The following is a 19285-nucleotide window of genomic DNA, read 5'->3' on the forward strand; positions in this document are numbered from 1 at the left end:
CTCGTTTGCATGTAAACGCCTCTGAGACAAACGCAAGGTGATAGACGGAGGTGCGCTCGGGGGGGGGGGGTATTATTTGGCAGGTTTGTGTTTCCGCACTGCTTTGACTGAGAGGCAACACGAAGTGCACGTCAGCCTGAGACGCCTTGTTAAGCGAGAGGCACGCTGTGTTTAATTGGCAGTGTTATCGGCTATATTAGAGACCAGGCAACGTTTGGATGAGCAGACGAGCTGCTGCACACAACTCACTAGATACCACCCCCCCACCCCACTTGCTCTGGTATATGGAATTGATTGGCATGACTGCAGCTTCACACAATCAGTAATCACTCAGCTTCCCCTGCTCTGGGATGGACCTGACTCCTAGTTTTATTACATGCTGTCCAGCTGCCTGGCCATATCAACTAGGAGTGCTGCTCTTTCCCATCTCAGTAGATTCGAGAGAACCCGTAGGGGCCCGGACTGCCTGCCCGCATCTCAAAACACACATCAGGACACACGGCTCCCTCCGAGACACAGCAGAGCTATTCAAGAAAGCGTTCGTTCCAATTCGCTCATTCAATCCTTTGTGGCAATCAGGACTCTGCGACCATCAGCTTTTTAATCAGATTATTGATGCAGATATTTATCCTTCATTAAGGACCTGGGCTATCTTGTGTGAATGAATGAGCAGAATGTGAAAACACACATTATCAGCATATGCAGATGTAGCGTTTGGGTCCAAGGAGATTAGATTGATAGAAGGTAAATCTCTCCATTAAAAAAAGTAAAGTAAAATCATAACAGCGCTAATAGTAATTTCAGGCCAGTCACTTGGAAGAGCATGGGCAAACCTAACACAGGCACAGGGCAAAATGAGCTCCCATAGACAGTCTGCTTCACATATATATCCGTCATGGCTACTAGCTTTGGATCCCTGTGTATTTGTTGTCTGCATTTTGAACACAGTATCTAAATTTTGCCCGCTGCACATGACCGGCATGGAAGCACGGTTTGAAGACCCAGAGGAATGCTTTGATTGAAAACGCCTGCGCCCACCATCTTCACATTAAAGAGCCAATTAAGTGGGTGTTTCAGGGCAACCCAGCATATTTCTCCTCACTTCACCATGCTCCCACTAATAAATGCCTACTTGCATGCGTTCTCTTTTACAACAGACCGTTCATTCGGTTGGTGGTGGAGATTATAAAAAGCAAAATGAAAAAATAGCCGCTTTCCTATTTCTATCCGTTCGAGAGAGCAGACGGTGAATTATTTCAGACACAAACTAAATGAGAAGAATAAAAGGAACCATTTAAAAAGACCATCATTTGTCAAGCTGTGCTATCTAAAAACAATCCGACCCGGAGCAGATAGAACAGCGCCGCAGCGTGTGGATTCACTCTCGACGCTGTGTGCGTTTCGTGCAAGGGGTGTTCATCTGCGGGCGCATCTATATTAAAATCAGCGATTGAGTTGCTCGGCCCAGATCGGAATCAACAACAAATGCAGTTTTCTTCTCTGGGTCCCATCAAGCTGTTGTCGTTTTGTTCTTTTTCTCTCATAGTGTGCCGAAAGAAAGAGGAAAAGAAGAAAAAAAAACCGATCGGGAGAAGAGAATCTAATTTCCCTTTACATATCTGCAGTAAGCTTTCGGTCACGCTCTTTGCTGAAAAATGCTTCATGTTTGTAGGGTCATTGATCTTCAAACTGGGGCCCTACAGCACCGCATATTCCCAGTAAAGTAATTTCTTATAGATGAGGGATTTTGTATTACGTGCAACACAGGTACTGCTCACTGTTCATCGAGCATCTATCTTGAACGGTTTAATATCCCTTGATGTTTTCTCGCCCATTGTACTTTGGATTCGCTCACTTTATTTACTGCACAGATTGACAGAGATCTTTCTAGGACGTGGGCCTCCGTTCTCAGCTGCCGGCGGCCATCCAGACGATGGCCGAAACCGAGGCCCACAGAAGTCCTCTCCGGACATCTAAATGTCAGAAAAAGAAAACCTCAGGCAGACTGAAAGCGGGATAAAATAAAAGGTAAAACATTTATTAAACTAATCTGATAACCTTGTATATCACAGCACTGGCAAAAGCGCCGGGCATGTGATGTGAAAAGAAGGCCCAGAGAAGCTTCCAGAAGACAGAGGAGATAAAGTACGAAGAGGAATTCCCCATTACACCTCCATCGAGGAGCAAATGATCTCCCAGACATGAGCGCTGAATTACTGACACCCAGAAAAGATTACACACCAGGAGGCATGGCGAGAAGCACATCGGTAGACCTGCCTGATGACACCCTTACATTACTTCGTCAACGGGCACTCGGGTCCTGAAAGACACCGTTACCAATTTTTTTTTTCTTCTTTTTTTTTTTTTTTACCCTGCCACCAGGAAATCCGTTTCCCGAGAAAAGAAAACAGAAATGGATCCCGGTAAAGACCCTCCGTATGTGTGTACCACTCCGGAAACTACACCACCCATCACCATCACATTCAGGGAGGTTACAGACGTGCCAAAGCATCTTTCTGTCACTTGTTCAGGCCGCGCTGCACTGGCGTCAACATGGGGACGAGAGAATGACACAGGAGGCCACCATGAGTGTTGTCTAGTGGAAATAAAAAATATTGGAATGACAGTTCATGGTCATTAGTGCACGGCTTAACAACTTGTAAGATGAAGTAACTATGTTGAGAAAGCATTCGATTGTCTTATGCATGCTTTGGCTTTGAAATTATAATTTACGACTCTGCTACTGGTATAGAAAAGAGGTATTTCTGTTCTGCTAAAATGTTTCCTCCATTTTCAAAGTGATCATTTCTTATTTCGTTAGAATACAAACTAATAAGAAAGCAATACTATAAGCTCTAGCATGTGCTTATAATGTATGTGTCCTTTTCCTGGTCTCCTGCCATGTGCGGAGATGGCTCGGGACGGCACAGATACAGAAACAGTTTTGGGAGAGCAATGATGGAATACACTTTATTAGCATTAATAATGAGATCCGCCTCCCTCTAGGCTAGTTTTGTGAACCGTGGCCACCAATACAATAAAAAGAAAGTCCCTTAGAGCATCTCTCTCCGACAGAGAGACCACAACATCACGGAGGAAAAGGCACTCTACTGAACACAATGAGTAGCTGTCCTGGACACTGAACCTGCTGTTGCAATACTTTTTGTGATGTCATACAAGAAAGCAGAAAGGTGTTGTCTCAAAGCACCTTAAAAAATGTATGACATTCGTTCAGGATCCCAACAGTGCAGGCATTGAGAAATCAGACAGCCGCTGCAGTTCTCTGTGGGTGAGACGAGCCACTAATCAACATGGGGAAAACGGATGAGATAATATTGTGACGCAAATATCTGCCTCCTCAGAGACGTGTTACCAGAACACGAGGGTCTGCAAACCCACGCAGAGAAGTCAGGAGCGAGTGTGGTTCTGCTGGACCACCTCGAACGCCATCTCAATAGACCAACAAGACAAGACAGACGTCCGTAATCAACATCCGGAAATCAACCCAAAGACACGGTGGCGTTTGTAAACAAGCAATCTCAAGTCTCTCTCACAGCCCTGCAGGACAGAAAACGGGGCTGACACGTGCAGTACCGTTTTGCCAGAAATTTCTTCTGCGCCACTTCAGATGTAGTGAGATAATTGAAGCTGCTGGAGTAGTGCTCAATCTAGCCAACATTTTAAATCGATGGGAAACATTCCTTTTACAGACTGGTCCGCAGGGAATATCGCTATTTAAAGAGTGCCAAGATCGGGCTTCACTTAATAGGAAGGTCACGGGGACTAGATATAACCGTGTGTGCAGGATAGACGTCCAAGGAGGGGTAGAGTTGGGCTGTGGGGGACTGAGTCCAGGTGTAAACACAGAGGGAGAGGAAGCTCATGAATGATAATGTAGCTGTGAAGGGTGACCGCTCTCTGCTGCTCAGTGCAGGGGAAGAGTCTTCAAACAGCAACAGCTAGATGCTCTCATAACTGATTTTTGAAATGAATGAATATTTAACTTTAATTTAACTTTTTAACTGGCACATATGATTCAATTCAACCAAAGCTCTGAGTAATTTGTTACTTATATTAATATTCAGTTGTGGGCCAACACCTGGCAGATGAAATTCAATGTGGACAAGTGCAAGGTATTACAGGCAGGTAATAAAAATGTCCACTATCGGAATAGAACTGGAATAAGTAACGCATGAGAAAGACCTAGGAGTCTACGTGGACTCCTCACTTTCTCTATCCAAACAATGTGGGGAAGCAAAAAAAAAGGCAAACAGAGTGCTAGGGTGTATTGTCAAAAGTGTAGAATTGAGAACAAGGGCAGTGATGTTCAGACTGTACAATGCACTAGTTAGAGCTCATCTGGATACTGTGGACAGTTCTGGGCTCCACACTTCAAGAAAGATATCGCTGCTCTAGAGGCAGTTCAGAGGAGAGCAACCAGACTTATTCCAGGTCTGAAGGGAAAGTCCTACTGAGAGACTGAGGACCTGAACCTTTTCACCCTGGAACAGAGGAGACTACGTGGGGACTTGATCCAAGTCTTCAAAATCATGAAAGGCATCAACCACATCAAACCAGAGGAGCTTTTCCAGATCAGCAGGGACACACGCACCCAGGGACACAAATGGAAATTGGGCTTCAAGGCATTCAAGACAGAAAACAGGAGACACTTCTTCACACAGAGAGGCGTCACAATCTGAACAAACTCCCCAGCGATGTGGCTGAAGAGACAATTTGGGAACATTCAAAATCAGACTGGATAGGATCCTTGGATCACTTAGCTAATGGACACCAAACGAGCACGATGGGGCGAATGGGCTCCTCTCCATTGGACACTGTCTCATGTTCTGATGTTCTTATGTGAGCCTCTGTAGAGGAAGTCAGTTGTGATTTTCCTATTTTAGCAGAAGAGCACAACAACGCAGAAACATGGCTTTTCAATTTGAGCCAGCGAAGGAGTCCGACAACGAGAGAGAATTTAATTTCTGAATAAAAAAAAAAGGTTCAGTGTTATCTCCTTTGTTCTTCTTCTTCCTCCTTCTCCTTGAGCCTTGGAGTTCAGACTAACCAACACATCCACTTCAATCCTCACAAACGTGTCATTTTGCATATGTAAAAATGCAAAGTACAAAAAAACAACACAAAAAGCCTACTGTAAAGGAGTGAAAAATGTGATGTCTCTGGCATCTTTATTAACACCGCTTTACTAGTGTCGACTTCAAGGTCTTCACAGAAGTGCTAAATTAGATTGTTAAAAAGGCTCAGTTACTTCAGCCTTGAGGAATCGATGACTATTGATTTTGTTATAAAGTTCCCGATGGTCTCTCACAGATTGAGTCAAAAGGGGACTGAGGAGATAAAACCGCAGGTAAATGACTTAAGCTGTCCCCTGTTTACCGCTAGACCTAAAATTATCAAATGTAAAAAAAAAAATCACTAATATCTATTGTACACAGGAAGGGCGATGGCGTTGACGGGTGGAAGGTCACTTCTCATGATTCAGTGTCTGGCAATTCAGCCTGAAACTAGGATTTAAAAATACAGAGTGGATCGTCGCCATTTATTTCTTAGATATGACAGGCAGTCATTTACCTGGGAAAAATCCAATTTATTTTCTCCTCTCCTACCAGAGTAAAATGTGTTGAAACGTGCCTATACTGTTTAATACACGATTGAATATCAAGGTTGTTGTGTATATTTGCAGATCTGACACTGGCAGACAGACAGACGCGCATGCAAGACGTCAATAAGGTTTAAAGAATATCCTTTTGTCAAGAAGCGTGGCATCAAACTAGAGGAGTTCAACAATGATGCACACAGCTGAGGCACATGATCAGATATCGATATAATCTGAAAAGCCAAAAGGGACTTTTGGAAAATTCAAAATGACCCTCTATCTCTGACCAGTGGTCTGCCTATAATAACACAGTACTGCATGTTAAACCCAAGGATGTGAAACTTGCACCACATGGGCTGGAGCACAAGCAGGAGGTGATGTCACCACCAGACCGAAGAGACTGGAAACAGATGGGCTACAGTAAGGACAGCACATCACTGCAGCACCACACAAAAAAGTCATGTATCCCCACAGACTAACAAAACAAACCAGAATCGATCATCCTGGAGGACAGCAAGAAGAAATCAACCATACAGAGGATCATGGGGGATCTCAGGGATGGACACGGGCAGAAGGTCACAGTGATGATGAGAAACTCCGTTTGTAGATGTTTTTAACCCTCTCCATCAAAATATTCTCCGTTTTCTGTCCTAGATCATTTGACAGGCGTGCCTAAGTTAAGTTATTCTTTATACACATAAACGGTAAACTAGGCTAGGCTATTAAAAACCAGAGCCACAAAATGTATTTACAATGTATTATCTTGCACAGGAAAAGTTACCAGAGCATGTTAGGTTTGCTTCCATATCAATTAATGGCAAATGACTCATTTAATTAAAGCCGACTTGGAGCGAAATTGTAAATAATTAAATCCTCCAAATGCAATTCACTGGATAAATTAATCCAGAAGCCCCAAAATGGTTTTGTTTGCATTCGATAGATGTGGGGCTTGTTTTCTACAATGTTGCAGAGACAGAGGACCTCTTCCTGTTAAATACTTTTTATCATCGGGGTGGAGAGCTCAAAATGTCACTCCTGGCACAGCGCATTGTGTCGAGCTTGTGGTCGATAATAATCCTTCATGCCATTTTCTATTCCTGGATGGTATATTTTGCTTGCGTGACGACAATTTTGGTTCTCTGACATTTCTTGTTCTCTTATGACCCTTATGGCTGCCTTGGTCCACAATTTCTCTATCTTTTCCTAATTGTGCTTGTATTTGCAAATTATTAAGGTGTTATGGTGTAAAAACAGCTTAATTACTCTTGAGGCCTTAATTAGTATTGTATGATCAGTTATAATAACACTTACATATACCTACTTATAATATGGAAATTAGCATATCTTCTATTATACTATAACTAACCTACTTCATTTTACATACTACTACTACGGATGCATACCACTACCATAAAAATACATATCCAATTATACAGCATGCAAAACATACAGCCACATGCAGACATTGTATTGTCAGATACTTTAAATTATTGTTCCATAATAAAAATAAAAAATCAGTTTAACTAGATTTACTCCACAGGCCACACCTGAATTCATGAACAATATTACTTGACTGCAGCTTCATTGGTGTTATAATATTTTAAACTTCAGATGGAGCGCCATCTAGTGGCAGAACTGTAGAAGTGCCGTTTAGCACTGTTGATCTACCTTCTGTCCAGCAACTAAATGAAGTGCCAGAAATGCAAATAATTGAATTAAATCTTCATTCAACAATTTAAAACGCATGTGACTGGAAACTAGCACCAATCATATATAATCAACTTTTGCCAAAACACAAAGAAAATCTGTCTTGGATTTTAAAGATTCAGTGTGAAGACAGTTGATTTTACACTGTTAGAAAACTGCCTTTATTAATGTACTGGCAGTGCACACTTGACCCAGGCAACCAGGGAGGGACCGGGTTTCAAAAATGTCAGTGAATCGACATGCAGATGGATCTCCCTCTAGTGGTAATTATTAGTAACTGCCTGCAATCAATCATAAAACATAAAACTATTTAATATGAAGCAAATTAGGTATTGATGTTAAAACTTTTTAAAAATATGCATTTCATTCATTACTAATGAAGAGAAGCGAGATTTCCTGAAGGTTATCCTCAAACACTGCCACTGGACTGCACTCGAGCAGCTCCAAACACCAGGAATGTCCATTTCAAAATCTGATACGACAAAGATGGGAAACATAGTCAACCTTTTGAATCAAATACAAAACACTTTTTTGTTTTTAAAGGGTGTTGTTCCCCTGATCGAAACTAAATGAATACCAGAGAGAGAGAGAGAGAGAGAGAAAATATTTTGGCGGTAGGATGAGTTTTTTGATGGAGTGTGCAGAGTATTTATAAATAGCTCGAGCAGCCGGCGCCAAATGAACTCCACAGACACAAGCAGTCGGAGATTACCCTGGCTGAGACATAAAATGGGATCATTTTTATTTTTCAAAGGAAGACAGGAAATTGGGGGGCACACATTGTAATTTGTGCCTGGGGTTAAGTGTGGACAGTAAGTGCATTTAAGCGGGGGGGAGACGGACCACAGTGACTAAAGACTATAGTGGAAAATGTCCTGAGAGCCCGAGTACAAAGGAGGATTACAGTTCTGCAGCCAGAGCCATTATTAGGGTGTTCGGTGTGAGTAATCACTGGGTAATGGCTTCACACTCTCACTCGGCTGTCTGTAACGCACGAGCCTGCTGTCTCTGTGTGCAGACCAGCGGCCACAGGAGAAACAGAGGAACACATAGACGGGTGGGGGGGGTCGAAACCTGTGGTGTCTGCAGGAAGTCCGTGTTACAGTACTGAGAGGAAACGGACATCGATGAAGACTAAACGAGACAGGAGGCCAGTCGGCACACGGGAGCGTGACCTCTGGCGCGATTGACAATGTGGGGAACCTTCAACCGATTCGTGGAATAACATCCAGTACATGTACTGTGAGGTTCCCAGTGACTTGACTGAAGGAGCCACGAATGAAAAACCGAATCGTACGGCAAATCTGACGCAAATCATTTCATCTGAATATTCTAGAAAGAAAGAATAAAACAACTCATGGTCCAATCAGGGGCCAGGGGGTATTGTATGCCTTTTAAAGTTACAAGTTATTTTACAGCAGTTTAGAGAAATCATCCGGAATTCTTAGAAATGATGTGCAGTTTAATTCGGCTCAGAGGTGCACCTTTCACATCAACCACAAGAGGATTAGAGTTCCTGTTAAGAGCGCTTGACATAATTCTGACATTTACTATTTAAAAACATAAGAAAATACTCCTTTGACACAAAAAAAAAAAAAAACACACACACACACACTATGGGCCTACAGATCTGCAATCGTAACCAGCAGCTAGACCTGAAAATAAATTCACGAATGAAACCAGTTATTTTTTCTGTTTCAGTCCCTTTCTGGTTGTGTGGTCAGCAGGACCCTTGGCCTTGTGGTCAATTCATTCTCGCCACACTGAAGTTCCACAGATATATAATCACAAGCCCACAAAGGTCCAAGTCTGGCCCAGTAACTCAGCTAACACACCGAACCGATCCAGTCGTTCACCAAAGACTTACACTTCAGAGACAAAAAACACCTTGCGTGGAAATACGAGTTCAAGAATGAACAGGAGAAGATGAGGATAGTTCCTGCTCATTGATTTTAACGAAGGAAAAGTAAGAGTCTGCTAAACAAACAAACACACAGAAATCACAAGCAGCGTTTTTCAGTTGCTGGAACACAATGATCCCGACGACTATCAGTGAAGTTCACGGCAGCAAAAACGATCAATCCATCGCCAGTCTGTCTGCTGTCGACCAAGCGCCCCCCGCACTGAGGACTTCATTCAGGGCAAGGTAAGAAGAGATCGGTGGATTTGCTTTCTGACAGGGTTACGCGAGAGTTGCACACAGTTGTCAATACATCCACGGACGCGCGATTTTCCGATGGGCCGCCGGAATTCACAATCAATTTGGCCAAATTTAATAGATCTCCTTCTGTGCTTCCCTCAGAATAAATGAGATAAACACCGCCTCGCTCGGCTCCCTGACGAGCCCCTTCGCATTGATGGGCTGCTTCGTTAGAAATTTGTTGTTGATGAGCGGCTTCGTTAGAAATTTGTTGTTGATGAGCGGCTTCGCGGAGTCGATGCTCTGATATCAGTGAGGCAGCTGGTGCTTTTGCACAGACGATGAAACCTTGATCTTGATTCTTTTTAATTCACATCTTCCTTAAAGCATTGAAATGATGGAAGTCCATTTCACACATCATGCACAGGAGACGGGTAAACGCTAACCTTATAGATAATCCACCCCCAACCGGGTATGACTCCACTGCAGGGAGTTTGAATACATTTTGTCTTAGTGAGTATTACGGATGGCTGACCTCTTAAATCCACAGGCTTGAAAGAGAATCTTCACCTCGTCACGTTGGCAAATTTAGATCACTTTTCATCACAGGGGAACCAAGGAGGGCCAATCCGCCAATCCCCTACGCTTTACTTTGAGACCCGTATCTATGAGCATCTATGGATATATCAATGAATAAGTAAAACCTGATTTTAAGAAATATCCTAATCCCGTGCTGAGTGGAGTCCGATGTACCAAGAGTTTGAGTCAATTCAATGGCAAGATGTCAAGAGTGACAGAAATGGAAATGGCGAGGAGCAAAGAGACCGGAGGGGGACTGGGGTTGAACACAAAGGAAACCACAGGAAACTGCCATAAAACCCAAGTTTTTGAAAGAAAGGGTTAAAAAAATAATTTAAAAAATCGGCAACACGATCAAATGATGACGCTTTCATGACAATGTGATGCAAAATGCTCACTATTGTTGTTTCTAACTAGATACAATTTCCTCTGAAGGAAATATTCACACCAGAGACACAAGCTACAATATAGCAGCAGGGCAGTTATAAAATAAAACTGACAACTGCGCCCTCTAGTGGATATAAATATGAAATGGAAAACTGGTCATTTTGTAACAGTCACAGGAGAAAGAAACAAACGATACAGGAAATATAAAAACAATAAAAACTAAATAATAATTAAAAAGGAAAATATCAATTTTCTGTGTTTTATTATATTTTCGCTTTTGTTCTTGCATTGGTAAACCAACTTTATGTATACAAACAGATTTTTTCCCATCAAAAGAAATGCATTTTCAAACATAAAAAAAAGAAAATAAATTGCATATCAAAAGTGCATACTCCTCTGATATTTAAACGTACAAATAAATTAACAAAAACAGAAAAAAAAGGCATTGACACAGTCACATGCACTTGCCCCAGAATAAGTTAAAAGATACATTTACATTTTTAATATATATTTTATTAATAATATTATTTATTCATGTATTTAAACAACCTTCCGGAAGACCTGTTCTCTCTTTCTACTGTACAGATGTCAGAACTCTAACATACAACCTAAACTTAACCGTGACAAATAAAGTACCTAGTGATGTCGTGTACAGTAACCCCTCGCTGCAGTTCGCTATTAAAACGCCAGTATTTAAAGTCCAGTGTGTTAACCAAAAACCAGAAGAGAAAGCCTTCATGGGGAGGATTTCATGTTAAAGTGTAATATCTTTCTCAGTCCAAGTCTTCAAACTCTAAGCATCAGAAAAGGAAAACAAAATAATCCTGGATGACTATGAAGGATCTCTGAGATGGCACTATCTCAGTGTACACAGGTTAAACAAAACTGATCTTATTTGGAAAGAATAGGATCTTCAAATTCAACTGAGCTTTGAAACAGTGCTGTGCTGCCAAACACAGGTGTGAGCCAATAGGGTGGAAAACCTGAAATCCGGAGACAGACGGCGACTCGCCCGACTGGTCTGAACTGTGCAGGTCTTTTCATTGTCATTCGCACTCTTCTGGGGGAAGAAAACTCCCCAGTTTAATCATCCAGGATTAGATTTGAACTCTCGGAAGTCTCTCACAATGGTATATGAAGTAAACATTTCAGGTGAGATCTTATACAAAGTACATGAAGCGTTGAATACAATGAGAAAAGAAAAATCAATGGGATACGAGTATAGTTTGCTTTCAGAAAGAAATAAAACAGCTGGGATGATTTTTGGAATTAGTGCTGTTGATATAAATACAAAGGGATAGACTAATACCACTCTGCAGAATAATGCCCCACAGGTGCTGGTCTCGGGGCACCTGATTAAAATGCTAAAAACAATGTCTTTAGTATGAGGGCGGTGGTTATGTACAAGAGAATGAAGATCGATTGGATCCATACAAAATAAATCAAGATATGTTTTGTATTATAAAGGATTAAAAACACACTAAAAAGTCCAAGATAAAAAGGCATTGGCCTATCCCTTACAAAACATATTTAAAAAAACAACGACAACAACAACAAAAAACACAACCATTAAAACCAATACAAAACCAGTTTGTTCGCATTCACAGGAGTTCCTGGTCACTTCTGTGTTCTCGCAAGCAGATCAGAAATACCTACCACTCTCACACGGCAATCTTACAGCTCAGACAACCCTTTAAAAAGGGAGCGGGGAAGGGGAGAGGAGAAAAGAAAGTGTGCAAATAAAGCATTTAAAAAGACACTGTACATGCGCTCTCTGGCCCTTTGAAAAAATACAGTAAAAATATAGTCTAGTCGTCTACAGGAGCAGTTTCACTAAGTCAGTGCAGCCAATATTAGCAACAGTCGCTTGCATAGTTAAGTAAGTGCATGCATCAGCAGAGTCATGCAAAATCGCTGCCATCAATCTTCAAATGGACTTATTCTATTTATTTTTGCTTTTCTTTTCTGTGAATGTCAGTGCAGTGAGAAGCCGACAGCTCTGCTTTGAAGCACAGAAGCCCAAATGGACTGCGATAGGAGTAATGATATCTAGATACAGGTTTCCTATATCTAAAACATAAATGGACCGAGGATGGCTGAATCGAGAGGCGGGCGAGGGCGTCTCTGCGAGCTGGAGTGCATCTTTTAAGATGGCATTTCAGCTCAGAGTGCTTTTGAACCCCGTCTCAAATGCATCAGGCACACGAAGGCCGCGGTCTGGGAGCCGAAGTCTCGAATAGCTCAACACTGGACTGAAGACAGGGACTGCTGACACTCAGGAGCCACTGGCAGCGCTTAGAGGTTATTGGCTGTTGGACTGTTGCTAAACCCTGATCACTGGTTGTATTTGATTTACAGTACACCTCAACCACCTCACCTATTGTAACCGATTTGTTTTGTGCAAGACTGCAGCGGCGAGTAGCTATGAAATGGTGCATGATAGGCAGTCTAAAGGGCAATACCTTACAAACTAATGGCTCTAAGAGACCCTCTAAGTAACCCTCTTGTGTCAAGGGGAAGAAACCCTACTGCTCATTTATCCTGATTGTGTCTGGAATGGCATAAACACTGATATCAAATTTTTACTCAACTCATATTTAAGCGTGCAGTGTCATAAGGCATTGTTTTGTTTTTTTGTGGGTTTTAAATGCTCTCCTTTTAAACAGGAGGCCTGACACGCCATAATAAATCTCCTGTGCAGGCAGCGACTGGAATGTAAATAAACCCAGACCAGATACCAGATCTATCGCTCATCCATTCTCCACATCCTGACTACGAGGCCCCTTCGTCTCACATGGCAGTGCTGCTCGAGGCCCCCAACTTAATTACCCAGAGGCCCATTATCCTATGATAGAAGTATAAACCTCCATTTGAGATCCCCCTCTATTTCCTCATACTGAAGTCAGCGACTGGGAAAACCGCTGAAATGCCGTTTCTTAAATTAAAGAATACGAATACAAATGGGACCTCTGTAGTTGTAGAGCACCAAGGCACCAGTGAGCGGTTATTAAGATGAAGCAACAGCTACAGCACCACAAAGCCGTCAAAGCAAGGAAGCCATATTGACACGGGAGAGACTTTCACCCAGCACAGAGTCTGAAAGCGTTTCTGCGCACGCACTGGAGGCCCCAGCACAAAGCCACAAGGTCAACTGGAAATTGAGGTGGACTCTGCCAATCGTCCTTCGGTCACGACATCCAGGGTCGCAGAGGTGGGTCGAGTCCTTTGCGCTGAGAGAGGATGCTAGACTTTTTTTTGTTGCCTTTTTTGCAAAGCCACCTCATTTACAGCAGGCACAGCATGCACCAGGTATAGAGAAACGGAAAGATTACCCACCTGAGTCAATTCACAGGAGTGAACGCGAGGCGGGTCAGTGCAAAACAAATTAAGCATAAAGACATTAGCACGTGATCTTGGTTAGAGGAAGAAGACATTCTCTCTACTGGGCTGCAGTCTGGCCTGTCAGAGACCGCTTTGGAATGACATTCAGCTTTATGGATGTTAATTCAAAAACAAAAAGGGTTAATGGCATATTAATGAGGAAACTGACCTGCCATATAACCACACCACTCAAATGTTAATTCTGTCTACAAGAAATTCTCAGTGCCTAGGAAAGATTTGTCAGTTTATTCATTAAGACCGTTAGAGCAGCGAAGGAAACAGTAATGAATATAGATCATTCAACTTATTCTGATACGAAGCAGCAAAAGTATAAGCTTTCATGCTTTTGAACCGAGACTCAAGTGTCAACTTGGCTGAAACAATCGCCTCTAATTCTAAAGTTAAAGCACGAAATTAAGTGTCAAAATAAAATAGACGACTCAGCCTTCAGACGTGGGATAAATTCTCCAGATAATACGCCCAAGACCCAGATTAATCAAAAGCTTCAACCCAGTTGCCAATTTGCAAATTACAATTAAAAAAAAAAAACCAGCAGATCCTGGCCTAAGTTCAATGTTTTCTTGTACCAAAAAGTAAAGTTCAGAAATCAGTATTTCATGCACAGCTGAATATTGGCTCCGTTTCAAGGAGGGAAAATTAATTAATCGTAAGCATTTTCTCGAAAAACAATTTCAACATTTCTACTAATTAATAAAACCATTCGAGCCACACCAGTCAAATTTGAAGCAGTTTCTGATCGGAGGCACGTTTTAATCGCTTCTTAGGTTGTTGTTTTTGGGAGGGGTGTGTGTGTGTGTGTGTGGGGAGGGGGGGGGAGTTAAGAGACTGTGCTGTTATTGATTTGCCGATATGCGGCTGTAAAATAACATTTCTGGCCCACACTAGTGAGCCTAAGTCATGTTATTTCACCTGAAAACCACTAGGTGTAAGATACTGCCCTTTACAAAGCAATTCAGAGAAAGTAAAGCAACCTCTCAGTCAGATTAAAATACGCTGTATGAACATGACGAACCTTCATACACACCTCAATCCTCGTACACTAGTCTGTTTATAAAGCCCAAAACGTACTTCTTCAAAGCATGCTACAGTAACAGGAGATTAAAAATTACCTTGTAATCAAATATACAGTCCATTACATTATATAGCATTCTTCTGCAAAAAAGACTCCGTTTAATATATATATACAAAGTGCTGTGTTAAAACACATCCCTCTCTCAGTCTGTGTACAGTAGTGGACTCTGGTACCAGATCTTGCCAACAATGGCAATTATTTGGTTTGATGGCCGAGTAGAAAGGCGCTTTAATAATTTACAATATGTTTTCTTTAAGAAAAGAAAAATATATATAATATATATTAGGCACATCAAAAAGAAAAGAAACAACATAAAAGTAGCTGCATTACAAGAGAAATGACAGGGCTGAATATCACTGAGGCTTGGGTGAGGGCCGTGCAGAGGATTGCGTGCTGGAAGAAAGCTTCCTGGACGAGGTCTTTTCAAGTGGCTTCTTCCCATTCGCAGGAGATTGAGCACCTATTTCAGACGTGGAAGACTTAGATTTGCCTGCAGAAAGCAAGGAGCGCTTGGCAGGGGTGGAGGTCTTAGCAGACTCCTTCTCCTTCGCAGCTGCCTTGCTCGTTTTGGGTTCGGGAGACACTTTGCGAGGAGGCTTACCTGGCCCCTCGTCGGCCCCCGCGGGGGGGCTGCTCTTGGCCCCCGTACTGGATTTCGCAGTCCCTTCTGAGGCCTTCTTGGCCAACATGGCAGTCTTGCCGAAGTCTGCCGACCGGCGAGTCTCTTTCTGCCGCAGCGCTGACTTGAAGAAGGACAGCCCCTTGTCCTCGGACTTGCTGTTTCTGCGGAGGTCCGTCTTCGACGCCACGCTGGGGGACCTCAGGCTCGTCACCGAGGAGCTGCTGCTGGAGCTTCTCACCGGCCGGCCCTCGGGTCTCCCGCCCTCCCCGGCCCTGGGCAGGGAGGCCCGGGCGGCAGGACTGGCCCTGGAGGAGCTGACCGCGGCAGGCTTGTCGGCTAGGGGGCTGGCCCGGGCAGACTCCCTGCTCACGGTCCGCTCCGCCAGCTTGCTCTTCCCGGCCGACGCACTCTTCTCCGCCCCCGAGGAAGGCTTCCTCCCGGTGGGCGATAGCGAGGAGGAGGAGGACTGGGCCGTGGAGGAGACCCTCTGCTTCTGCTGGGCAGCACCGGATGGGGCAGCCTCCTGGCCATGAGAGGAGTCCTTCTTGGGCTGAGCCGAGGCCAAGGAGGACTTGCCGCTCCCCGGCTTGGCCAAATCCCCCTTCTCCTTCGACCCAGACGACTTGGCGGAGGTCTTGATCTGAGGGCTGGAGGCGACCTGCGACACCGGGGACTCATGAGCAGAGGAGCTGGTCTGGCGTTTCTTGGAGCTCCTCTCCGGCTCCAGGACCGCCTTGGTGGAGCTCCTCTTGGACGTCGCGCTCTCCGCCTTCTGGGCGGACCCTGAGCTGCTCCGGTGCTTCGTGTCCTTCGACGAGGACTCCCTGTGCCCCGAGATGCCCGGATCCACGGCACAGGGCAGCTGGTTGTTGTTGTCCACGGGCTCGGCCTTGGAGCTCCTCTTCTCGGCCTGTGACGGGCTCTTGGTGTATGGCTCCTCCAGGCACGCCAGGGACCTCTTGTGCCCGTTCTCGTCACTCGTTGAGCCCTCCATCACCGCCAGGGGCGCCTTCCCACTGGACTTGTGCTCGTGCTTGCTGTAGCTCCCGAAGCAGGACGTGGACACCTTGTCATCGCCCGCCTCCCCGATCCGCTCCAGAGTGGGGGACGAGTGTGAGTCTAGGGAGAACCGCGATGGGGAGTTGGACCTCATCTGGAGCTTGGCCGAGAGGGACCACGAGGGTTTGACCCCGTTTTCGGTCACCGCCAGAGGGCTGGCAATCGAAGATCTGGAAGATAAACTCTGCCGTTGAACGCTTCTTACAATGGGCCGAGTTGAGAATCCTCCTTAAAAACAAGAGAAAATTTCAACTAATGCACTGCCACCAGGTTAGTGAATTCCTGAGCCTGTGTTGCTCTCCTCTCTACAGTGGGACAACTCTACAAGTTATGATTAAAATTTACACACAAATATTAAAGGTATTGAACATGCATTTAGTAAGTGAACACTTGATCACCCTTAATGGATTTAGCCTTAATTTTAAATGTATTTAACCCATTCCAATGATATTACCCCAAAATATTTACTACATTTGGTTATGATTTGATTCTTGTGAAAAGTAAGTTGCCCTGACTAGGGGTGTCTGCTAATAAGTACATAAATCAATCAATCATCTTTGCATTGGCCTCATCTTTCTCTGCTGGGTGAGTAACCAGAACCTGATCCCCGGACCTTCTCACTGGCCATCTCTACACAGTGGATCAGGACCAATTCCTGGACCCAGTGGGACAAAGTCAAATATCTGATTTCATTTCCAGACTACAGTTCCTCTGAGGCTCACTGGGAGGCAAAAGCTGAACCCGGCAGCTACGACAGGACGGGGAGAGATGGAGTGGGCCGCCTCGCTCGGTTCCCTCTTCTCTGATTGGCCTAGCCCTGGGCACTGTGACTTCATAGCAGCAACGGACCAATGAAGAGTGTGTTTCTTGCATTTCTGTATGGCATTTCAGTCCCCATTTTTGTTTCAAGATGTCTAAATAACAGTTTGGCCCCCAATTTCATAGGTTACTGTTGATAGGTTACTTTTTTTTTTATTTGCATGCCTTTGAGATATAAATAAGAATTAAGTCATAACACCCTCACCTACTTATTACCTGCATAAGTTTAATGCGTCTATCAATTTAACATATTATACTAATATTATATACTAATAACACATTTTCCCCCTGTCCGGCTTTCTTTCACTGGAATTGTAAGATGAGGTAAATTCACAACAAGCTCAGATTAACAAAACAAAACAAACAAAAAAATGAATGTAAGAGACTAGGGAAAAAACAACACACACATACTACTCCGGAAGACAAATACAATAAAAGGAAGAAGAATCGGTAGCTCACCATCATCTTCGCTGCGGTCGCCAGTGAACTCCACCGATTCTGAGAGAGAGGCCAAGGAGGTCCGTCTGGACGAGGCTGCCGACGCCACGCTGGGCTGCTTGCTCCCGGGAAGCCTGTTGATCCAGTGCTCACAGAGAGACGAGCTGGTGGAACCTGGAGCGAGGAACACACCCCGGATATCAGACAGAGCAGGCGGAAACATGCGGACACACGCGGACACACAGCTCACCACTCGATAATCACACAAAATAAAGGGCCACTCAAAAAGAGAAACTGTCTCTGCAGTTGTAAGCACAATCTATTTCTAATTACAAGGTCTATTATGTATTTTACAGCCTGACCCATATTTCCAAAATGTATTCCCAGCCACCGGTCAGATTTAATCCACTGGGGAGCCGCACACTTCACAGGCTACGGGACACAGCGCCGAAGAGAAACTGGTGTCTGTGGGCTTCTGGAGTAGACGCCTTGCTAATTCTGTTGACCCAACAGTCTGGACTGTTTAAGTACTTTTAGAGGAACTGCGCAGGGAGATGAATCCTCTCAGAGCCTCTCCTCGCTCTTGACCCATCACTGACACTATCCACAGAGCCTCAGATGCTGTGATGGATTGTGATGGTCTTGGCCTGCCCAGGGTTATTGTAGGTAGCGTAATCCCAAATCTAGTGCCAATCAAGGTACCAACCGGCATCTTACCTGCGACAGAACTGTTGGCGGACCAAGACGGGATGGTGGTCCTCCGCTGGAAAAACAGGATGTAGGCCGTCTGCCTGCACACGTCTTCTTCGGCGATGTGCTGGACTTCGCTGTCATCGAAGCAGTACCACTGCCCATCCACCGAGTTCTTGCAGTAAGCTGTGGGGAACGGGAGAGCACGGTTTCAGACACGGGGTGAAACGTCACAACTTCCTTCCTAACACACACGTTTAACGCAGCCACACCCTTTACCCACTGACCGAGCCACGCAGCCTGAAGATAAAAGCAGCCAACGGAGAGAGAAGCCAATGGTGACATAGACCTGCTGAACTGAAAAGTACTACAGCTGTACTACATACTTCCTTGTGATGGAAAGACACAGAAGTTAAGAGTTTACAGCTAGCCATACGTGGAAATATTCAGAAGTATCTTGTGCCTTAACCAAATATGTACACACACACGTACACAACTTTGTACAAAGTCCAACACTCTACAGAAACTGCACTAAGTAACGGGATCCACAGAAAACAGACCTAATCCACAATCTGGTCTGTGTACAACAGCTAAAACTGGAGGGAAAATGACAAACAACGGCAGATATTTCATATAATTATTTTTTTTTACCCAAGAGCAACTTAAACCGATCCTTTGATTTGCCTTATTCTATCCTTTCTCTTTCTCTCGTGGAATATCTCCCTCGATATAGTAAAGGTAAGTGTGTGATGA

The 19285-nt window shown here is 44.0% G+C and overlaps 1 protein-coding gene across 2 annotated transcripts in view; it reads right to left on the reverse strand.

The window, feature by feature from the left end:
• Positions 1-10675: 10675 nt before the first annotated feature.
• Positions 10676-19285, reverse strand: part of usp31 (ubiquitin specific peptidase 31) — a 31201-nt gene continuing 22591 nt past the window's right edge. The window contains exons 14-16 of one of the 2 annotated variants that reach the window (XM_066690268.1): positions 18560-18718; positions 17864-18016; positions 10676-16810 (exon numbers count right to left, since the gene is read on the reverse strand). In XM_066690268.1, coding sequence (XP_066546365.1) covers positions 15258-16810; positions 17864-18016; positions 18560-18718 — 1865 coding nt within the window. In that variant the 3' untranslated portion in view covers positions 10676-15257. Of the gene's footprint in view, positions 16814-17863; positions 18017-18559; positions 18719-19285 lie in introns of both variants that reach the window. The other variant, XM_066690267.1, reaches the window with a different exon arrangement.

The sequence above is a fragment of the Amia ocellicauda genome, chromosome 17 (assembly GCF_036373705.1).
Source record: "Amia ocellicauda isolate fAmiCal2 chromosome 17, fAmiCal2.hap1, whole genome shotgun sequence".
Lineage (NCBI taxonomy): Eukaryota > Metazoa > Chordata > Actinopteri > Amiiformes > Amiidae > Amia > Amia ocellicauda.